This window comes from Dermacentor andersoni, chromosome 1 (genome assembly GCF_023375885.2).
Source record: "Dermacentor andersoni chromosome 1, qqDerAnde1_hic_scaffold, whole genome shotgun sequence".
In the NCBI taxonomy this organism is placed as follows: Eukaryota; Metazoa; Arthropoda; class Arachnida; order Ixodida; family Ixodidae; genus Dermacentor; species Dermacentor andersoni.
The window spans coordinates 170,014,164-170,034,434 of NC_092814.1; the positions used below are offsets into that span (position 1 = coordinate 170,014,164).

Genomic DNA, 20,271 nt, shown 5'->3' on the forward strand with positions numbered 1-20,271 from the left:
GTCAGTATGTTAGGCAAAATAGTAATTCGCACAATGAGTTCCGGCTGAATTCCAGCCAAAATGAACAACAAAACGGCCCTTTCTTCCCATCGCGCAGCTGTCGTTTCACGCTGCCTATCGCTGCCATCTCGGTCTCGTTTGAAAGAGCCACTTCCTGCTTAAAGGGGTTGGGACACCAAATTTTGAGGCTATAAAAAGCATGTTGTAGGCTGCTTCCGTATGCAAGGACACCCAGAACGAGGTATTGGACGCTGCAAACATTTCAAAATAATTTTAATTCAGCTCCAAAAAGTCATTAAAAACTCCTTCTCGTGGTCGAGACCCATCGCTAGCGCAGCAGTTATGACGTCACAGAGGAGGAACGAAAATATTCGGCAAAAAGCGGAGGAAATCGATGGTTGGTAATGTTAAAGGTCGCCACACTTCCCCAAGATGCGGCAAGGGCAATGTAGAGGCTACATCGAGTAGAAGTTGGCGACAACGGCGTGGGTCCAGCGTGTGTGCCAGCTCGCGAAGCCGACAGCGGCCGCGTCCGCCGTGACACGGTGATGCCGCAGCCTTCCGATGTGGAGCAGAACAGGATTCGAACCGAGGAAAAACTTCAGGAACTTGAATCAATGGCAGTGACGAAGCGGATATCGGATTGTTTTAACTGAGACAGCAGCGTGGTCGACAGTGCGCTTGACGAGACGGCATACACGATCGTCAATTTGGATCAGCAAAACCAGCTTTTGAGGTCTGCAGAGTGCACAGCGTGTGATAGCAGCAACGTTAAGTTCAAGAAGGTTGAGCGAGAATACGGCCTCGCTGTGCAACTTACGCTCTCATGTTCCAAATGCAGACACATCGCGTCCGCGTGGAGCTCGCCGCGCGTAAGCGGCAATCAGACGGTGAACCCGTTCGTTGTAAATATGTTGGCAGCGTGTGCTATGCAGTGCACTGGGAACCAGCAGACAGCACTTAATTATATTTTTTCGGTGATGAACATTTCAAACCGCGGTCTCCACAACAAGATGTGGCAGAACTACGTGAAAAAAAATTGACCACTGCAGCAATTCGTGCGGCCGAAGAAGTGATGAAGAAGCGAGTCATTCCTTGGCAGACAGTGTTCAAGGGGCACTGAAGAGACGACATTTAAACAGCAGCAGGCAATTAGACTACATTCCTGGTGGTTATTAGGAATGTACATGTGTAAATGTGCAAAACATTTCATTTCAACATTTCAAATTTGCAAAACATAATTTTCATTAAATTTTGTGCTGTTTGTTTCTTGCAAGTCTTTTAAAACAAATTTCTGGCTCCGTGCAATATTGAGGCCTCGATATCTCAACACCTAGAACAGTTAGAACTGAAATTCTTTTTGCAGAATGAAGTCTAATGTGTACTCTATGAAAGATAGCAAGCAGATTTCTTACCTTTCATCTCAGAAATTAATTATTTTGCTACCTTTTGTGCCACACGGTTGCCACATTTTGTGGGCTTGCATTCAAAGGGCTGTAAAGTATCTATTAATAGTCACATCAAAAAAGTGTTTTCTATACAGTCGAATTATCCATCTATACATCAAATTATCCTATATATTGAAAAATTTCTGGGCACGGTATAGTTACAACGAGTATATATAGCAAAAATTACGTTTACATCGAACAAAAATAGCGACTCCCGATATATCGAATGTCGAGCGGCGGGAAAGTGCCCCCAGAAGTTGGCTTTCCCTCGCGGTTGCAGGGAAACCCGACGGCGCGGCTCTATTCAACCGCTCTCCCTACCGTGACCGCGCTGCTTTGGACGAGCCGTCGACACCCCCCTGCAAAAAATGATCCTGGCCCGCCCGCAGCGCTTGCTCAGACAGCCAATCAGGGGCTCTTGTGCCCTCGTCGTGCAAAATGGCGAAAGTGCGAGTTGTCTTGGTGCTTTTCTGGTCCATTGTGTGTGTCCCTTGTGGGCCTTCTCCCGCAGTGTTGCCGTGATGAAGCGGCAGAATTTGCCTTTTGTCGTGAAGCTCGAAATCATAAATCAGGTCGAACACGGTGAGAAGTCGGATGTGTCCCCGGAGTGTGAATGATTCCGAGGAACACTCTCAGGACGATATTGAAGAATAAGGGGGAAATTAGGGCTAAAGCGGCCACTCTATCGCCCCGGTGCCTGTGGCGCCCGACGCGTACGCACGGCCGTGTATGAGTTGTTCATCCGAAATTGCTTCAGCCGTGCCGGCTTCCGCGTGCTCAGTGATGACTGTAAATTCTGATGAATGCGACGCAGCCATTGCCGGTGTTGCCGAAACTTGGAGCGAGCTGTCCGAATTTCCGGACGAATCAACAGTGGACGAGTTTGCGAGTGCGAATGATGGTGTCGCGACCACTGGAGAGCCCGAAAACGAAGACTACATTGCCGACGTCGTACCGAGCACAAGTGAAAGTGGGCACAATGAGAACTAATTGAGCTACACCAAAACTAAGTCCATATTTGAAATCGGTGCAAAAATATCAATGAGACCGACGAGTTTGATTAGTATATATAGGAAAATAAAGAAGATTATTTATATAGCAGTGCCCCCCTTAAGCAATTGACCTCTCCTGGTCATAACATAAGCATGTCATATTTGAGGCTGTGGAAACAGACTTTCACACAGCCCCTGATATTGTTTTCCCCACGTGGCTCGCATCTCCTGTAGTGTGGCTTTGCTGCGTGGCTGTGCGCCGGCAGCGATCAGTGTAGTTGCACACTAGTACAAGAGATGGCATGAGTGTTGCGCTGCAAAAGCCATCTAATGGCGGGGCTACTCTGGCACAAAAGGGAATAGCCAGTCCCTCTTTGGCTTGGGGTCGTCCAGCTGCGCAGCCGTTTCACGCATTTGCCGGCCATTCACAAGACCATTCTACAAAAACCTTAGGTACAGGACACGAGAATGGATGAACACGATCATTCAAATGTGCCACCGTTAGTTTGACCATACATGTGAATGACTAGGCACTGGTGCCCAGAATGGGAGCGAACATGCTCGCTAACCGGTCACGGCGAGTCGCACTTTGCTTTGTCGCGCAGCAATCAGCATGTCCTATCAGTAATAATTTGGATGGCTAGAACGGTGTATAAAAGGTGCAATAAATGCCCTTGTGATTGTCTGCACTACTGTGTTGTTGTTCCTTTGTCTCAAGACCCATGTTTGAGACCCCTCAAGGCTTACCATATATAAGGGGGGACGCGGCAATTGAAATGGTCAAATTGTCAAAATTTTCAATTTTCTGAGTTATTTTTTTTTTTTTGCGATCCACGGACCTTTATTTACCTCATGGTGAAATATTATAACAAAATATGCGGTAGAAATCGAGAAAACAGCACTTCCGTAGAGTGCTATCATCACAAATTTCGAAAAAATCGGGCTACGGAAGGCCCCATTGCACCGCGGATGGCCCGGCTATCCGTTGACGCAGCGCCGCCATCTTGGTATCATCGTAAAGAGGAGAGACCGAAAAATAAACCAGCAAACGTAAGCGAAAAAACGGCAAACCCGCCATTGCGATTGGGCATAGCAGTCGCGTAGGGTACAGGGTGTGCACCTATTGGCTGTTGTAGATTTGAATTGCTGACAAACCTCTCTCGCGCGCATTTGCGCAGCAGCGAGCTGCGCGTTCCGATCAAAGTGATTGAAGATTTTGCCAGCTTATGCACCTTTTCTGTGATGAGCCCCAAAGGAATGACATTCCGAATGGCCCACGTGTACGGAAGACCACGAAGGCAAGGAAATGATGGAGAAAAACTACTCGTAGAAGCGGATGCCGCCGAGCTTGTTGACGAGGCACGACCGGCACACGTGGTTGACTGGGAAAGCGTGGCCACATGCGGTGCTGACGACGTGACCACAGAACACCTACGTGACCGCGTGCGATGATGAAGGCGCCGCCGCAAGCGACGGTGAAGGTACGACCGCGAGCGCCGGTAAAGGCGCGTCCGTGAGCGACGGTGACATTACGTCCGCTAGCAATGGTGAAAGCCCGTCCGCGTGCCACGAGCGACAGTGAAGGGGCAACCGCGAGCAATGGTGACGTTACGTCCGCGTGTGGTCGTGACGGCAACGCAACATCAGCGGAGCAAAAGTTTTCGCGTCAAATATTCAACTGTGAATACCAGCTCCAACTCCACTAATAAAGAGGTTGCGCAACGAGAGACAAGAGCACACGTGTTGAATGCGCTGTCACCTGCCTCTGCATGACCGATAGATGCACGCGGTGACCAAAAAGGCAACTAAGGTGCACGAAACTGCTGCAAGAACACAAAAAACTACATCAAAATGTAAAGAAAATGTGTCCCCACAGGCAAAGGACCACATTCCAGGCGGGTTTTAGGTGCTCGAAATAAAGATTTAGATGTTTACAACAAATGAAACTGAGTTTTGTTTTCTCAGTTTTCATTTTTTGTGCAGTTGCTTTCAGTCATCCCAGTGCCATTTCACAACGAATGAAGACAAAATCATTCTGTCTTTTGCACTTCGATCCTGAAACATTGATGGGTGCAATAAAGCTGTACATTTTTAACTGCACCTCATAAAAAAATGTATAATGGTTTTTTTCGCAAAAGTCATTAGACAATATGTATAGGAGAGCTAAAAAAAATATTTTTACTCATTTTGGCGTATAAAAAATAAACCAATAGCTTTATTGCACAGAATGGGCCTTTGTGAACATGCAGATGTGAAAATCTTGGCGAACTTATGTGTAATTAATTAATTTGAGGATGATCATTAGAGGCTGTCAATTGCTGTAACTCTGAAACTATAATAGATAGCTCAAAACTAATTTCAGTTATGATATCAGCATAACAAATCGCACCTGCATGCCAAATTTCACCAATTTATTCTAACAAATAAAAAAAAAAGTTTTCATTGCCACGTCCCCCGTTAATTATGCAAGGCCCGCCCTCATGTAGGGTCCGCCATAGAGTTTCCTACAATAATTACTAGGGGGAACTCTGGCGCTGCAGTCGTACCTCCATGGGAATAATGGGAAGTACATGGATTTGTCTGATCTTTGCGCTTGTGGATTCAGATGTTCTTGTGGCTTTGTATATTACGCCATATAAATCTTATTGTAAATTTCAGCATAATCTATACTCTTCGAAGTGCAGAAGACGCCGCGAACAAGCACAATTGCTATTAATTGCAACGATTGAGCTTGTTCAGGTGGCCAAATCGAAACGCGCCAAGTGTCTCAAGGCACTGGCATGCCCGGAATAAATTCATAAGGGTGTTTCATTCGCTTGTCGATACATGTGTTCGTGGCTTAATGGTTTCAATATCAGGCTTCTGTGCTAGAGTTCCTGTGTTCGAATCCTGCCGTCGAACAATTTTAATGGTTTATATAATTATTTACTACACAGTACATTGTTAAAAATGACGAGTTGACAAAATCGCAAAGCCATTTGAAGCCAAAAGGATGAAGTTTAGGCAAATCCATGTACTTTCCTTAATCCCCATGCTTGTACAACTGCTCCCATTGCAGCTCCCATGGACACTTGCGCCAGAGTTCCCTCTAGTAATTTTTGTAGGAAACTCTATGGGGTCCACACCCCCACATTGAAGTGCAAAAATTTGAAAAAAACATTTGACTAAGCATCACGCGCATAGTCACGCGCTTATTAATTTCTACAAGTCGCTACCAGATGGCACTACCCATGCCCGAAAAATCAGTTGATGCCTGTAAATGTGTTCATAGTCAGCCGCCAGTGGTTGCATTTTCTCAGCGTAATTCGAGACTTGAGTGAATAGCCATAAGCCTGCCTCAATAAGGCCAGTGCCTGGTAAAACTTCCAGAAGAAAAAAAGTGCAGGCCTCACAAGAGTACATAAATGAGATAAATGAGGTACAATATACAGTCAACAACTGAATTTTCGGACGCCCAAATTTTCGGACATGCCTGATATTTCGGACGTCTTCGCGGCACCGCCACGAGCCCCATAGAATCAATGTATACGGACATCTGAAGTTTCGGCCGCTCGAACCCCCCGCCGTCCAATTTTCTGGACTTTTTGGCTCCTTGCACAGCGCCCTTGTGAAGAAAATCGACTTGCAGCAGAAGCATATCACCACTTTGAACCACAACTAGCCATATCTAGCCATCACACACCGATTTGGTCTGGCCACGCTGGCTATGTTCATCGCCGCAAATGGCTGCACTTCCGCCTCCGGTGGAGTTTGTTTTTCGTTTCGTTTGTTTGCGCAGGCCACGTTTTGGCTAGCGTGGCGTGTGGTTGTGCTGTTGTGTCAAGTGTGCTCTGTGACGCTAGGCCTACGTGCTTCGACGCTCGTCAGCGAACTCCACTGTTCGCAACTTGAGGATTTTGCTTGCCTTTGATGGCCCCCACTTCATCTTCGTCGTCCTCGCCGATGGTATCGAAGCGCGGAAAGCAGTACCTTACCCACGGAAATAACTTTTGAACGGTTTGTTGACGCTGACAACGACCTCAACTTCTGCGCAGAACTGACTGACAAGGGAATACTCCGTCAGGTTGTGGGGGATTCAGTAGACTCCGATGTTGCAAATGAGGAGCCAATGCCTGCGCCGCCTACAAGCGCCGAGTTGACGCGAGCACTGTTGACTCTTTCATCGGTGTACAGTACTGACATGACCCTTGCTCAGATCGAGGCGAATATAATCGCATGCAACCGAAACGTCGTCCAAACAACAATCAACAAGTTCTTCAAGCCACTGCAGCAATAACACTGGCTGCCTGACGATGCACATGTACATAATAAACCGGCAGTCGGCTGCATACAGAGTTTTTGAACGCCTCTTTTTATAGCACGTTCATTGATGCTTTGGCAGGGTTTCGGAAGCGTGGTACTTCGCCCTTTACGTCTAGATCAGAGAAAAAAAGAGAGAAGGTGCGTTTTTTTGCATGCATTCATTTTTTCGGACTGCCTGAATTTTCGGACGTTTTTACGTTCCCTAGAGGGTCCGAAAAATCGGTCGTTGACTGTACAGTCGACTACCGATAATTCGGATTCCACAGGGAACGTAAATAAGGCCCAAATATCAAATGTCTGAAAAAACAAATATATCCAAAAAAGAAAGGATCCCCTTATTTACGTTTTAAGGGGGAGGTGGGGATCAGAGCTAACTTTGTTCTTTGACCTAGAGCAATGAAATTTGGCAGCCACACTCAAAAGTGTCTGAAATAAAGAAATTTGCAGTTTTCATTGTGATACCTTAACTAGTTTTCAAGTTACAAAATGTGGTAAGTGTTCCGCTTGTGGAAAACCTGGCACTGTAACGAAACATGCCAGGGAGCTGCCTGTAGTTTTAATCTGTGCCCAAAAGAGCACTACAGGGTACAACAGTTCCAAAAATTTCTTAACTGCTTTATTTTCTTTTACACAGAACATCATGTTCGCTTTTATTAATTGTACCAGAGCTTGTCATTCACAAATTAGCATGCAGGAAAAAAACTAAGCCCTCAGCAAGATATTGAAGACTGTCATACCCTCAAGCACACTTCAGGGAATACATAAAAGCAAACAGGATCAAAATTGGTCTAGGCATTCCAATGCTACCCTTTCCACAGACAACGTAGAATGCCCAAAACACACTTTTGCGAAAACGTCTCTCAAAGTTCTTGGAGCACTACTCACTACTCACACCTCACAAAATGCACCAGGATTGTAGTTTTTGTTGTCTTTGCTTACAGGTGACTTTTTGGGTCTCTGCCCTTTGATTCGCACAGTTCGAGGTGCCGACGCGCGAAGTACCTAGCTGCGCAGTCCGAGGTGCCGATGCGCGAAATGCCTAGTCGCAGGCTCGAGGAGTCGACACTTGATGTGCTTAGTCGCGCAGTTCGAGGTGCCGACGTGCGAAATGCCTAGACGCGCCGTCCGAGGTGCCGATGCCCGAAATGCCAAGTCACGGGCTCGAGGAGTCAACACTTGATGTGCTTAGTCGTGCAGTCCGAGGTGCCGACACACGAAATTATTAGCCGCAGGCTCAAGGAGTCGACATTCGATGTGCTTAGTGATGCAGTCCGAGGTGCCGATGTGCGAAATGCGGAGTCGCGGGCTCAAGGAGTCGACACTCGATGTACGTAGTCGCGCAGTCGGAAGCGCCGATGCACAAAATGTTTAGGCGAGGCTCCGAGATATCCACGCACGATGTGCTTTGATCGCCAAGTTGGAGACTCCTATGCGCGAAATGCTTAGTGGCGGGTCCAAGGATTGCGTACGCGATGTGCTTGATAACGAATTCCGAAACACCAAGTGCTGAAAGGCTTAGCCGTGTGTCCCGATTCCGCGCGGCAATCTTGGTCGTGATGTCCACGTCGCCGATATGCTTAGCCGCAGGTCTGAGATGTCCACAAACATAGAGATCGGCCACGCTACTGCGATGTCCGCGTAGCGCCCGTTTTGACCCGTCGAGATTACGGCGAGTGGAGACTTCCATACTCGCGAGGTGCAAAGAGCCAAGCAGACGACACATGCGTCGGACCAATGTCAAACCACCCTGGTGTCACGTGGCAGGCACGGCCAATCGCAGACTCCAGCATGACCTTCAATCATTTGCTTTTTGTATGCTTGTTTCTGTATGGAGGAGGTAGCTGAAGTGGCAAATTTGAAGACTGAGAAATGCGCTTTCCAAAGAGACCAAGATGGTGGCGCTCGGTTGCACCGTTCCGGAGATACTGGGGCTTGAAAAATGCTGTTTTTTCTTTATTTCCGCGAAATTCTTCACCACCTTGGCAGATAAAACAAAATTTTTCAAGCACTTTTACGTGGTTTACAGTGATATTTCGGAATCAGATAGAAAAAGAGTAATAAAAATTGAAAATGAATTTTTTTGGACATTTTCCGCGATGGAAAAGCCGCGTCCCCCTTTAACCCTTTCGCTGTCGGACCTTTCTGGCCGTGACGCACCCCCAGTGTCGGCTTGGTTTCAGCGAACGAGCATAACAGGGAATGAACATAGCAATTTATTTTTGATTATGATTGGTATACAAATAACATAGTCAATGCAATATGCACATTTCAGTGTTATGCAGCTGCTGTTAGTAAACATCATCATCACTGCAAGTCGGAAGCGAGGGTGCGGCGTGAGAGCGAAAGCAGCAATCGAGTCACTCTTTTCGGAGAGCCAACGGCACTGTGCGCCTGAACTTGACGCGCTGTAGCAGACACACCAACAGAAGAAAAATAAAAACCTTCAAAATAGCGGAGATGGCAGAACAACCCTTGAACCCATAACCACACGCGCGCAACGCATGATCCAGCGAACGCGGAGCCACCGCACCACTCAGCAAAGAGAAAGTGGGGAGTGGCAGTCACACCGTACTCTTCAATACATGGGTTAACACAGGTTGGGGCGAATATACGAACTTGTAGAAAGAGTCAACAGATGGCGGGGCCAATCCAGGAGCGCCAGCTTTGCGTTCAGGCGCGAAATTTTGAACGCACGATAGAGAACGTACCGGTACGTCAGTGACACTGTGGGGGGGAAGCGCGATGACGTGTACCGGTACGTCCGTGACAGCGAAAGGGTTAAGGACCCTGTGCACGGAACAAGTGGTTGATGCATTGCTGCACGCACTTTCGCTTACGTGCAAACAAGTCCGCCTGTATTTATGCCAGTTTTGAGTTTCACTGTACGCCGATGCAAGGACTGTGAAGGCTTGAGTCAGATACGCATGTGGAAGGCTTCGGAGTCCACGGCACATCATCATCTGAGTCGCTGTTTGACAGTGAGAGAACTTGCTCAATTATTTTGTCATCGTTTTGTTCAGTTCGGCACACAACAAAGCCGTACTGTTGATGTCTGCAGTCTTCAAACCTAACGACGGCAGGAATCAGCGCACCACAGCCTAGCACGTCATCAATGATATCCACATTTGAGCTCGTTGTGCTAGGCGGCAGTTCAGCCTCTTCAGTTGCAGAGCCTAGCTCATTTGGACTGCGACTCAAGACTGATTTGAAGTTGGACTGCGAGGGCACTGTTGGTGCCATTCGATGCGGCCAATCTATAACTTCACGCGAAAGACTTCTTAGAGCCAGCAGAGCGCAGTCTGGAACGCAAACTAAAGAAAGAAGCACAGCATGGCAGAACACTGTCCACAAGGCAAACTCAACACACAGAATGGCAATAGCGGGCCATGCGCCAGAAAAGGATGTGATGATCGCGATATTGATGCGACCTCACAATTCAGGGAAAGCCTCCAAGATTGCCAAGTTGCGGTTAAATCTCAGAGGCGTAGAGCGGCGACCAAGACAAGGCCTCAGAGATTACCATCTAGAGTTAATCTCAGAGACCATAGTTGATGTATCCTCAAGGCTGCCAGACAAGATAACGGTGGCAGAGTTGGCATGCGCTACAGCCACGGAAGGAGTCCCTATACAGTAGAATCTCGATGATTTGATCACGGCTAATACGAATTTCTGGATGATACGAATTTTTCTGTGGTCCCGGCCGAGCCCCATTACTTTGCAACGTGCTAGAGAACGGTTGTTACGAATTACCGAAGACACTTTGGAATTTCTAAAGTGTGCTTGGCGAAAGCCAGACGCTGCTGCCGTCTGCGCTCTATTCACTCGCTTTGGTGTTCGGCGATATCGCCTGTCACTGCTGCCGCTTTCGTTCTGCTTCCCTGCCTTTGATACCTGGCGATCTAATCAGTCGCTGTTGGCGTTTCCGTTCTGCCTCCCTTGCTTTCGCATCTGGTGACATGTTCAGTCGTCGCATGCGCATTCGCTCCTTGTTCTTCTGGCGTTTGGTGTTGGGGGAATCCGGCGTCCACTGCCGCTTCCCAGAACCGCTTGGCGCGCAATCACTGGAACGCTTCGGAGCCATGCGTCCCACCCACTCGACTGCAACGAGACATCTGGCGAAGGAGCGGCAGTGCAGCTGCCCCCGCTGATGCGCGCGCGCTCGTTCTACTGCTACTGTGTGACGTCACGGTTGCTATGCGCAGTTGCGCCCCCCACCGGCACACCCGTTGCTAAGGGAGGGAGGAGGTTGCGCCGCTGCGCGGAGAGGCCACAGTTGGCACGATTCCAGTGCACGGACAGACGCGACCGCGAGCATGAGCCCCACTAACAATGATGATAGTGATCTAAAGAAAGGAAGGACGCTGGCCGCGAAAGAGAACAGCGCGCAGTCACGCGATTTCTCCCTTTCTCTTTTGATGCCGAGGCGCAGACACGGCGCCGGACAGCGCGGAGGCCGCGACTGGGCGCGAAGAGTTTGAAGCAGTGGCGCTTTTGTGCTTTTCCTCCTTTCCGCGTGCCATCGGACAGAGTAGCTGCTGTGCTTTGGGCCACGTTCTTTGTGTTTGACGTGGGCGACGGCGAAGGACCACCACCGGCAGCTGAAACGCTGCACCCCCTCGAAGTACTGAGGCGTGCTATGGCCGCGGATGAAATCAGCGACGACACATGCACGCGTTTTTATGGATTTGGACAGTCTGCTAAGAGACCTGACAGAAAAAGAAGCAGAAGGACATTAGACTTTTTCTTCAAGAAATAAATGGTTTTTATGTACGTGCGTCTGAGTGAGTTCACCTGACTCTTTAAGGGGGGACGTGGCTTTGAAAATCAACTTCCTTATTTCTTTATGGAATTTGATGAAAATTGGCACAAATGTTTAGAATGTCTCCCTGATGCTTCCACAAAAGTTTCAGAGTGATACCTTGAGAACATTTTATTAAATTTGATTCAGCAGAATGTTTCAACCTCAAACTTTGTGAAGAGCCTGGGGAACTTAAGGGGGGACCTGGTGCACGAGCAGAACTTTATTGTAATTAACTCTAGAGAGTTGAAACTTACAGCTTATATTCAGTTTAGTGAGCTGATTGCAAATATGTAATCAGTTTTTTTTTATGTTTAATAAAAAAAATTATGCAATCTTTAGCATTATAAATTTGGGATGTGACTTTCAAGAAATTTATTGTACTGAGAGACCTAAAATTAACTGGGTATGTTGTTGAATGTTTGAAGAGTGCACATATAAAGTTTCGTATTTCTATCTACATATTAGCCAAAGTTATCAAAATTTGAATTAGCAACTTTGGAAGAAAATTTTTTGTTGTTACTTCTTGCAAGATTTGAAAAAGTTGCATTGCACTAGCATACTACATTAGTTTTCTTGCACTCTCCGACTGTTTAGCATTCAGGAAAAAAAAGAATCGTGCAAATCGAAGAACTAGCAGAGACACAGTGCACATCCCAAATCTTCGCGCGTGCGAAAATCATGATCCGAGAAAAACGCAAAAAACATTTAGCAATGTGAAAAATACTTTTTATGGGACAAAATCATAGAATTCACCACTACAATGAATCAGAATGCTCCTGGAGAATAGTCCGAAGCAGGCTTTTCTTTAGGTCTATTCGATTCAGCCAAGTTTCTCTGCACCTTCTGCACATATTCATGGTGCGCTGCACCTAGGCCTTCGATTCCCCGAGGTGCAGCGGTGCACCCTGCACCCCCGTGCACGATTGAACGGGGTGCAAGGCAAGGTGCCGCCGAGGTGCAGTGCACCCTTGAACCTTGCAGCGAGTGGGTGCAGCCCGGCACACCATAACTGGCACCCCCTGCATCTTTTCGTTTGTGGTGCCGTGCACCTTTTTCTGAATCGAACAAACCTTTTGCGTCTCTTCTTCACGGCTTCCTGGAATGCTGCCGATGATGTGCGCTTTCTGTCTGCGTTGGCCACACGGCGGCTGTCTTTCTCGGATGCTCACCTACTGCCTGTGCAAGTTTGTTGCACGTGCAGCTCACCGAGTATGTGCGAGCTAGACTGGTGGCTTCCGAGGTTAAACCGCATAACAGCTTCTGCCACGGCAGCCTCAACAGCAAACAGTGATGCATTCTTTTCTTTTGGCGCCAGGCTCCAAATGATCCGAGTGCAGCGATTCATTGGCATTTTGCGTCTTCGCTCTCTGGCACCTCTGCAAGAGCTTCTTATCAGAGAGGCGCTCATACACTGGCCGCAGTGCATTGCTTACAGCATATGGCAGATTGTATCTGCTTTTTTGGGGGGGCTCATTCTTTGCAATTGCTGCATTATATTTGCACCATGAATAAGGGCCGTGGGGACAAAAGCTATGGTTGGGCTTGTCATCAGTTGAGGTTACGTGGTAATATGTAGCCCCCACTGCTGTGTGCATCTCATCCACGTTTCCCGAATGTGATTTGAGCGCCCAACCATAATAGCTTGTCAGCTTATTTATGAGGTCTCCTGTCAGGCGGCCCTTACCACTGATGCGCTCACCATTTTCCCCTTTCTGCTTCTGCACAAGATTCCGCAGCGCTGTTCCCATCCGTTTCTGCACGTGGTTTGCGCAGTCTTCCTTTTCCACAGGTATGAAGCCGTAGACTTTTGCTTCATCAATGGCACTGTATGATCTGCTGTCACCATCGGAGAGCATGGTTGTGTACCTCAGGCCATGAAGGGAAAGCGAGCGCTGAAATAAAATTAGTGTTGCCTCCACCTCCATCTGGCCTGCCTTGGAAGACTTGTTCTTTTGGCATGAATGCTGCGACTTCCAGTGAGCATAATCTGGGGTTTCTGGTTTAGGGCCAAGCTCACAGCCAAGGGAGAAATTCGAAAGGACAACATAGTCCAAAACATAACCTGAAAAAAGATCTATCACTGTGGCCACTCCAATGTGAGATGAATGTCCCCGAGTGTGCCAAGTGCCATCTAAAAGAAACTGCAATATTACCTGCATTTCCAAAATTCAGGCTTCGGTATACATTCTTCACTGAAGTGGCACACTTAGCCATATCCTCAGTGCAGGCACTTGTTGCAGCTGGATCTAGCTTTGATTTCAAATAGTGCTGATAGGTCTTGTTGTGAAGGCCTCTGTGCGAAACTCCGATAGCAGCAAAGATATCATTAAGCACCGTCTGCCCGTTTCCCGTGCTCTGTACGGCACACGCCACGAGAACATTAATCTCGAAAGGATTGCAAGTGGCAGTGCCACCAACTCGTTGCGAGCTCCATTTCTATCAATTTCGCCGCAGTTGCTGCACAGAACTTTCAGCTTCACGGCAATGCCGTACTCCCGCAAGTGCTGCTCGATAGTCACCGCTCCGTGGCACACTCGGCAACCAGCAACTTTTAGTAAACAGTTTACAATGTCGAGGTCGACGATGGTGTACGTTTTTGTCGACGCACTTTCCAGACGAGGCTCACTTGTTAGGCACTTCACCTTGCGCTCCGTCGCTGAAACTGAGGAGAGTTCCGCTATTTTTTACTGTGCTTGTTGCTCGATCTGATCTCGCTCCACCGCCGTGAGATACGCCGTGTCGATTCTCGCGCGGTCCAGCCGAGTGCGCATCTCCGTAGCACACGCGCCCGTGACGACCGCCACTCCGCAATCAGGGGTGTCCGCTGTATGTTCACGGTCCGCCGTCGACATCGCGAGTGGCACCGACGTTTTCTGTAGCACAGGCCGAGCGCCAACGCCGTCAGCTGTCACGATCGCCTCTTCCCATTGTGCTGCACCCAACTCCTCGGTTGCGCCGCTGTTCCGCGGCGTCTGCAAGTCCGCCGGTCCGATAAGGTCGTCAGATGTCACTGGTAGTTCCGGTGCATCTTTTCGCTGCACCGCGTGCTTTCTTCTATGCTTCCCAAATTTATGCACTGTACGAAATTTCTGTGCACGGTTTGGCATCTTGACTGATCACGTCCACGTAAGCGATGGTTCAGGCAAAATGGCGTCGCCGGCGCGGACGCACGGCGTTCCCGCGCTCCAATCAGAAGGCGCTATTTAGTCCCGTGATGGTGGCGGACCAACAGGATGGTGGGATTGTCTCTCTCGTTGTTGCCTGGTTGCTCCCTCCTGAAGCAACCTTGAATGCCCGTTTTCGGCGGGAAAGGGAGCGGGAAGCACACACTTTCGAACGAGACCAAAATGGCAGCGACCCGTTGATCGGTTTCGAAACTGTGAGCGGCACAAGATGGGGCATTTTCGGTGCGTCTTGCAGATGAAAATGAGCGTCTCGCGTGATAAATAAGGCATTCTTTTGCACAAAGACGCATTATTCCGCATTAATTTTTTGTCGACAAGCGCGTGACGACGTCTAGATTGCGAAAATAACCAAACTGAAAAATAGACTTTTCAGCGATTTTTTTCGTCTCCAAGACCCGTGTACCCCCTTAAAAAACGTGATAGAAGGCTTGTTAAGTACTGACTGCATAGCTAAATGCACGCTGAAGGTCGTGACATTTTTGATATTTCTTTTTTTCAGCACAAATATTTTGGAGTGTCATTTTTTATGTTACCTTCGTATCAAGCACACTTTCGGGGTGAACGAATAGCCACATCATAAATTTATAAAACGTCAAGGCCTAAAAGCAAGAATGTCACGACCTGCACTGTAGCCCAAGGAACAAGACAAAAAATAACAGTCAGAATAGGCCAAACAGTAACAAAGGAATCAGCTCAGCAAACTGAGCAGAAAGGCAAAAACACAGTTTTGAGAAAAAGGCCTTCAAAGTTTTGCCTTGCCTCCACTCTTCTAAAATGCACCAGGATTGTATTCCTTGGTGTCCTTAGCACAGCGGGGCTTCTTGGGCATGTGGCCTTTCATCTGATGTTCTTTAAATGCCTTTTTTTTTCGTAGGGCATCCTTTTCTGCAGCACTTTGAAGGGAATGCTTTCCTGGCTTCAAGCCAAGTTAGGCACAAAACTGTCTGTATGCACGAAGCGTTCCGGCGTTGTACTTGCAGACTGCCTCATTGAACGCTGTCTCTGCTGCGATCAATGAAGCATTTTGCTCTTTTGGTAGAATTGACCAAATGACAGAGTGGAGAGTCTCGGATGCATTCTGAGTCTTCTTGCCTTGGCAACCAACGGCTGAGTAGCTGAGGATCCGAGAGTCGTTGATACACAGGCAGCAACACAGCTGAAACGTGTTGCCAATTTGTACTTATGTTCCGGCGGAGCTTTACCTTCGGCTTCTGCAGCCCGGTGTCTGCACCAGCTCAGGGGTCCTGGAGGGCAGAGCTCATGATGAGGGTCTTTATCTGATGAAGTGATATGACAGAAGGTTGCCATTATGGCCCTTTGCATATCATCTATTTCAATATTGTTACGTATGGCCATGCCATAATAATTGGTGAGCTTTTTGATTAGGTCATGGGTCAGGCCACCTTTCCCTCCAATTGGTTTACTTCTGCTTTTTGAGACAAGTGTTCGCAGGGCTGCACCCATCCTCTTTTTCACGTGATTGATACAGTCCTCTTTGTTGAATGTAATGATGCCATAAGCCTTGCCTTCACAAAGGGCCTCGAAAGTACGGCTATCCCCATCACAAACAATAGATGTGTAGCGGAGGTCATTCCTTTCCAGTGACCTTCTGAACAAGATCAACGCTGCCTCGACCTCCATTCGGCTTGAGTTTGCATCGGTGTTCTTTTGGCACACGATTCTCTTTCCATTCACTGTAGCCTTCATCGTTTTCTTTCGGCCCAAGTGTGCATCCATGGCATCTGTTCGAGAGCACAACGCAGTCAAGCACCAGACCAGTGTAAAATTCAATTATTGTGCCCACACAAATATGGGATGCATGACCGCGTGTCATTCATGTCTCGTCGTAGACTACCGTCACATTTTTTGTGAATGCTAGGTACGTTTCGCTGTAAACTTTCCGCACGGCTGCCACAGAATCAGGAAAGAGACTTGCCGCAGCCATCTCACCAGCAGGCCTGAATTTTGATTTCAGATGTCTTTGGAATGTCTTATGGTGCAAGCCTGTGTGTGAAACGTTCATTACTGACCAAAAGTCAGTCAGTGCAGTTGCACCTTTGCCGGTGGTTTTAATTGCTTGCATTGCACGCATATTCACGTCAAAAAAGCCTTACCACTCTCTACTCGCAGCGATGACCATTCACTTGTAACAATGCCGAAGGCATTGCAGGTCAGTAGCATTCGTGCAGCCAATCCATGCCTTGTTCCCAAACGGACAGTTAGTCCCGGCTGAGAGCATTCTTGGCACAAGGCATTCTAGTACAAAGCATTCAATGCTGTGACCTGCACAACCAAAAACTCATCCGCCAGCTCCACATCGGCACAACTTCCACTCTCACCTGTGAGCTTCACTTTTCCCTCGGTCGCCGAAACAGAACTGAGTGATGCTTGCATTGTCTCGGCTCGCCCACGAGAAGCTTCTATCGATATGAAGTGCGGTTTCAAGTGAGCCTGAATTGTATTGCCAAATCTCGACTGCGTTTCATCCACGCGCGAGGTGCATGGTCGCGGATCCGAGTCGTCGGCGCGTCAAGTGCTTGGTCGCGGGTCCGAGTCGTCGGCGCGTCAAGTGCTTGGTCGCGGGTCCGAGTCGTCGGCGCGTCAAGTGCTTGGTCGCGGGTCCGAGTCGTCGGCGCGTCAAGTGCTTGGTCGCGGGTCCGAGTCGTCGGCGCGTCAAGTGCTTGGTCGCGGGTCCGAGTCGTCGGCGCGTCAAGTGCTTGGTCGCGGGTCCGAGTCGTCGGCGCGTCAAGTGCTTGGTCGCGGGTCCGAGTCGTCGGCGCGTCAAGTGCTTGGTCGCGGGTCCGAGTCGTCGGCGCGTCAAGTGCTTGGTCGCGGGTCCGAGTCGTCGGCGCGTCAAGTGCTTGGTCGCGGGTCCGAGTCGTCGGCGCCTGAAGTGCTTGGTCGCGGGTCCGAGTCGTCGGCGCCTGAAGTGCTTGGTCGCGGGTCCGAGTCGTCGGCGCCTGAAGTGCTTGGTCACGGGTCCGAGTCGTCGGCGCCTGAAGTGCTTGGTCGCGGGTCCGAGACGTCGGCGCGCAGGATACGTCGTCGCGGGTCCAAGACGTTGGCGCGCAGGGTACGTCGTCGCGGGTCCGAGACGTCGGCGCGCAGGATACGTCGTCGCGGGTCCAAGACGTTGGCGCGCAGGGTACGTCGTCGCGGATCCGAGACGTCGGCGCGCAGGATACGTCGTCGCGGGTCCGAGACGTCGATGCGCGAGGTGCTTGGTTGCGGGTCTGAGGCATCCATACATTGACAGAACTGCTGCTGCGTGTCCACGATGTCCGCGCCGCACTGAACATCAGCAGGATCGGCACTGGAAGCTGTTGACGACGCTTTACTTTTGGGCATCGGAGACTTGCGCTTACGGCTGCCAAATTGATGCGAAGTTTTGCATTTCTTCTTGCGCCGTCGCCTATTTATGATCACAGCCGAAATCCAACGCGAAACTACGGCACGGAGCTTCAGAGCCGCTACCGAAACTATGGAGAGGCTCGTGATACGGGCGATGGAGAACGTAGCTGCGGGAAGAGCAGACCACGCGCGGCACTTCGCCCGCCGTTGCTAGGGGCAACCGCTCCGGAGACCAACGTGGCGCGCGCCGCCAATCAGGAACCTCCATGAGACCTCGAAACTTTTGCTTTTTCTGCGTTTGTTTTCGCTCGGAGGAGGCCGGGAAGGCGGCAGATTTAAAGTTGAAGAAATGCTCTTTCTGTTGCAACCAAGATGGCGGCGCTCGGTTGCGCCGTTACGGAGATATCGTGGCTTGAAAAACACCGTCTTTTTGCAATTTCCGCAAAACTTCTCGTCGCCGTGGCTGATACAATTTTTCAAAGCACTTCTAAGCGGTTTGCAGGGAAGATATTTTGGAATCGGGTAGAGAAAGGGTTATAAAAACTGAAAATGTGATTTTCGAAAAATCGGTTTTTCGGTCATTTTTCGCTATGCGAAAGCCGCGGCCCCCCTTAATTTATGTTGAATTCCAATGGCGGAGTCGGAGCAAGTTTTTCTGCTCGTTTCGGAGCAAGTTTTTCTGCTCGTTTCGGAGCAAGTTTGTTCCAATGGCAGAGTGAGGGCGGGAGTAAGGTGTTCCAATGAGAGAGTCGGAGGGGATTCAGAGCGAGAGTCACTCCGTGGAGCAGAAAAAGATGCTCCGCCAAAATCGGCGGAGTGGACCGGAACTCTGCGTGACGTATTTCCTTTACCACGTTTGTCTGCTGGGAGGCGCCACCGGTCACGACTCGCGAGGAAGCAAAAGCTGCTGCAAGCTTGGCGAGATATCCATTCCGCACTTTTAAAGAAACAGGTGAACGGCACTGAAGAGACAAGTGACCGGTGCGGCGGTGCTGGGAGCAAACAGCGGAAGGAAATGACAACACGCAAGGTATCCTGGGTAACTCGGTGATAGAACTTCCGCTTCCGCCTTGCTCCGGCGGCGCAGGTTGTGTTCCACTCGCGGATCTGGAGGCGTTGCCCTACGCCAGAGTCGAGTGCTCGCTCGCGGAGTCCGTCGGCTGCTCCGACTCCGCCATTGGAATTCAACATTAGCTAGTTTTAATTGTTCCGATGATACGAATTTCGGCAAATACGAATATTTTTCGTGACCCCGTGAGATTCGCATCATCGAGGTTCCATTGTAATTGAATGTTGAGCTGGCGGCTGTCCAAAATATCGGTCATCTTTACACATTAAGTCTATGCAGCCATTGGCGGTGCCACGAAGCTGTCCGAATTACCGAGCATGTCCGGATTATCGGCGTCCAATTTATCAGTCGGCGACTGTACAAAGCACTGATTTCAGGGGCTATGGGTGTTGACGTCATTATGGATAATGATGACAATGGTGTAAGAGTTGGGCAGTCAGTTGGATAGACACAGCAAACTCAGATTTGAGCTTTTAACTGGTGTCACTATAACATGATGCACAAAACTTATTTTTTTCCGTAATGGCAGAGAAGTAAGCGCTCACCAGTACAAGACAAGAGTCCACTAGGCAAAAGGTCCCCGAGCGGCCAATGCCTGCACTGCAGTGCACCACAGGTGGCCCTACATCAACATCCAATGCGCCAGACTCTCGCACAGCTTGCAGAAAGGCCAAGAATGCTGCTGGAGACTCGGGCACCCCAAAATCAGGCCAGGTCGTATAGTGTAGGTGCAGTACCACACGCTTCTGCCCACTCTGGAATGACAAAAACTCCATGTTCATTCCCAAATTCCCGTTCCCTGTTCTAAATGGTTTACAATATATAATGCAACTGAAACTGTGCTGTCGCAAGTGCAGTAAAGTAACCTTTTCATTGATTAAAAGCCGAGTGCGATGTCTAGCAGCATGGCAGATGACCGAGCAAGCCAGAGCGAGTTCCATAACATCCCAATAGTATTCAGCTCCCTCATAATCATCATCTGCATTGTGACATCATGACACATGCATATCCTGAGAAGCAAGACTGAAACTAGTATGTTTTACAGACGATGCTTGTTACAACAGACCATAAAAGGTCCATTATATCTAAAATAAGGGCTCTGGTATGTTGTGAAATGGTGGAA

At 49.0% G+C, this 20,271-nt stretch overlaps 1 protein-coding gene and 1 pseudogene across 5 annotated transcripts in view; both read right to left on the reverse strand.

Annotated features, from left to right (window-relative positions):
- The window catches only part of LOC126547399 (tyrosine-protein phosphatase non-receptor type 1-like), a 105,927-nt gene that overhangs the window by 72,974 nt on the left and 12,682 nt on the right, over positions 1 to 20,271 (reverse strand). For all 5 annotated transcript variants that reach the window (XM_050195385.3, XM_055062736.2, XM_050195384.3 and 2 more), the window contains exon 6: positions 19,694 to 19,903. In XM_050195385.3, the coding sequence (XP_050051342.1) occupies positions 19,694 to 19,903 (210 nt within the window). The remainder of the gene's footprint in view (positions 1 to 19,693; positions 19,904 to 20,271) is intronic.
- Positions 15,428 to 18,076, reverse strand: LOC140215462 (uncharacterized; annotated as a pseudogene).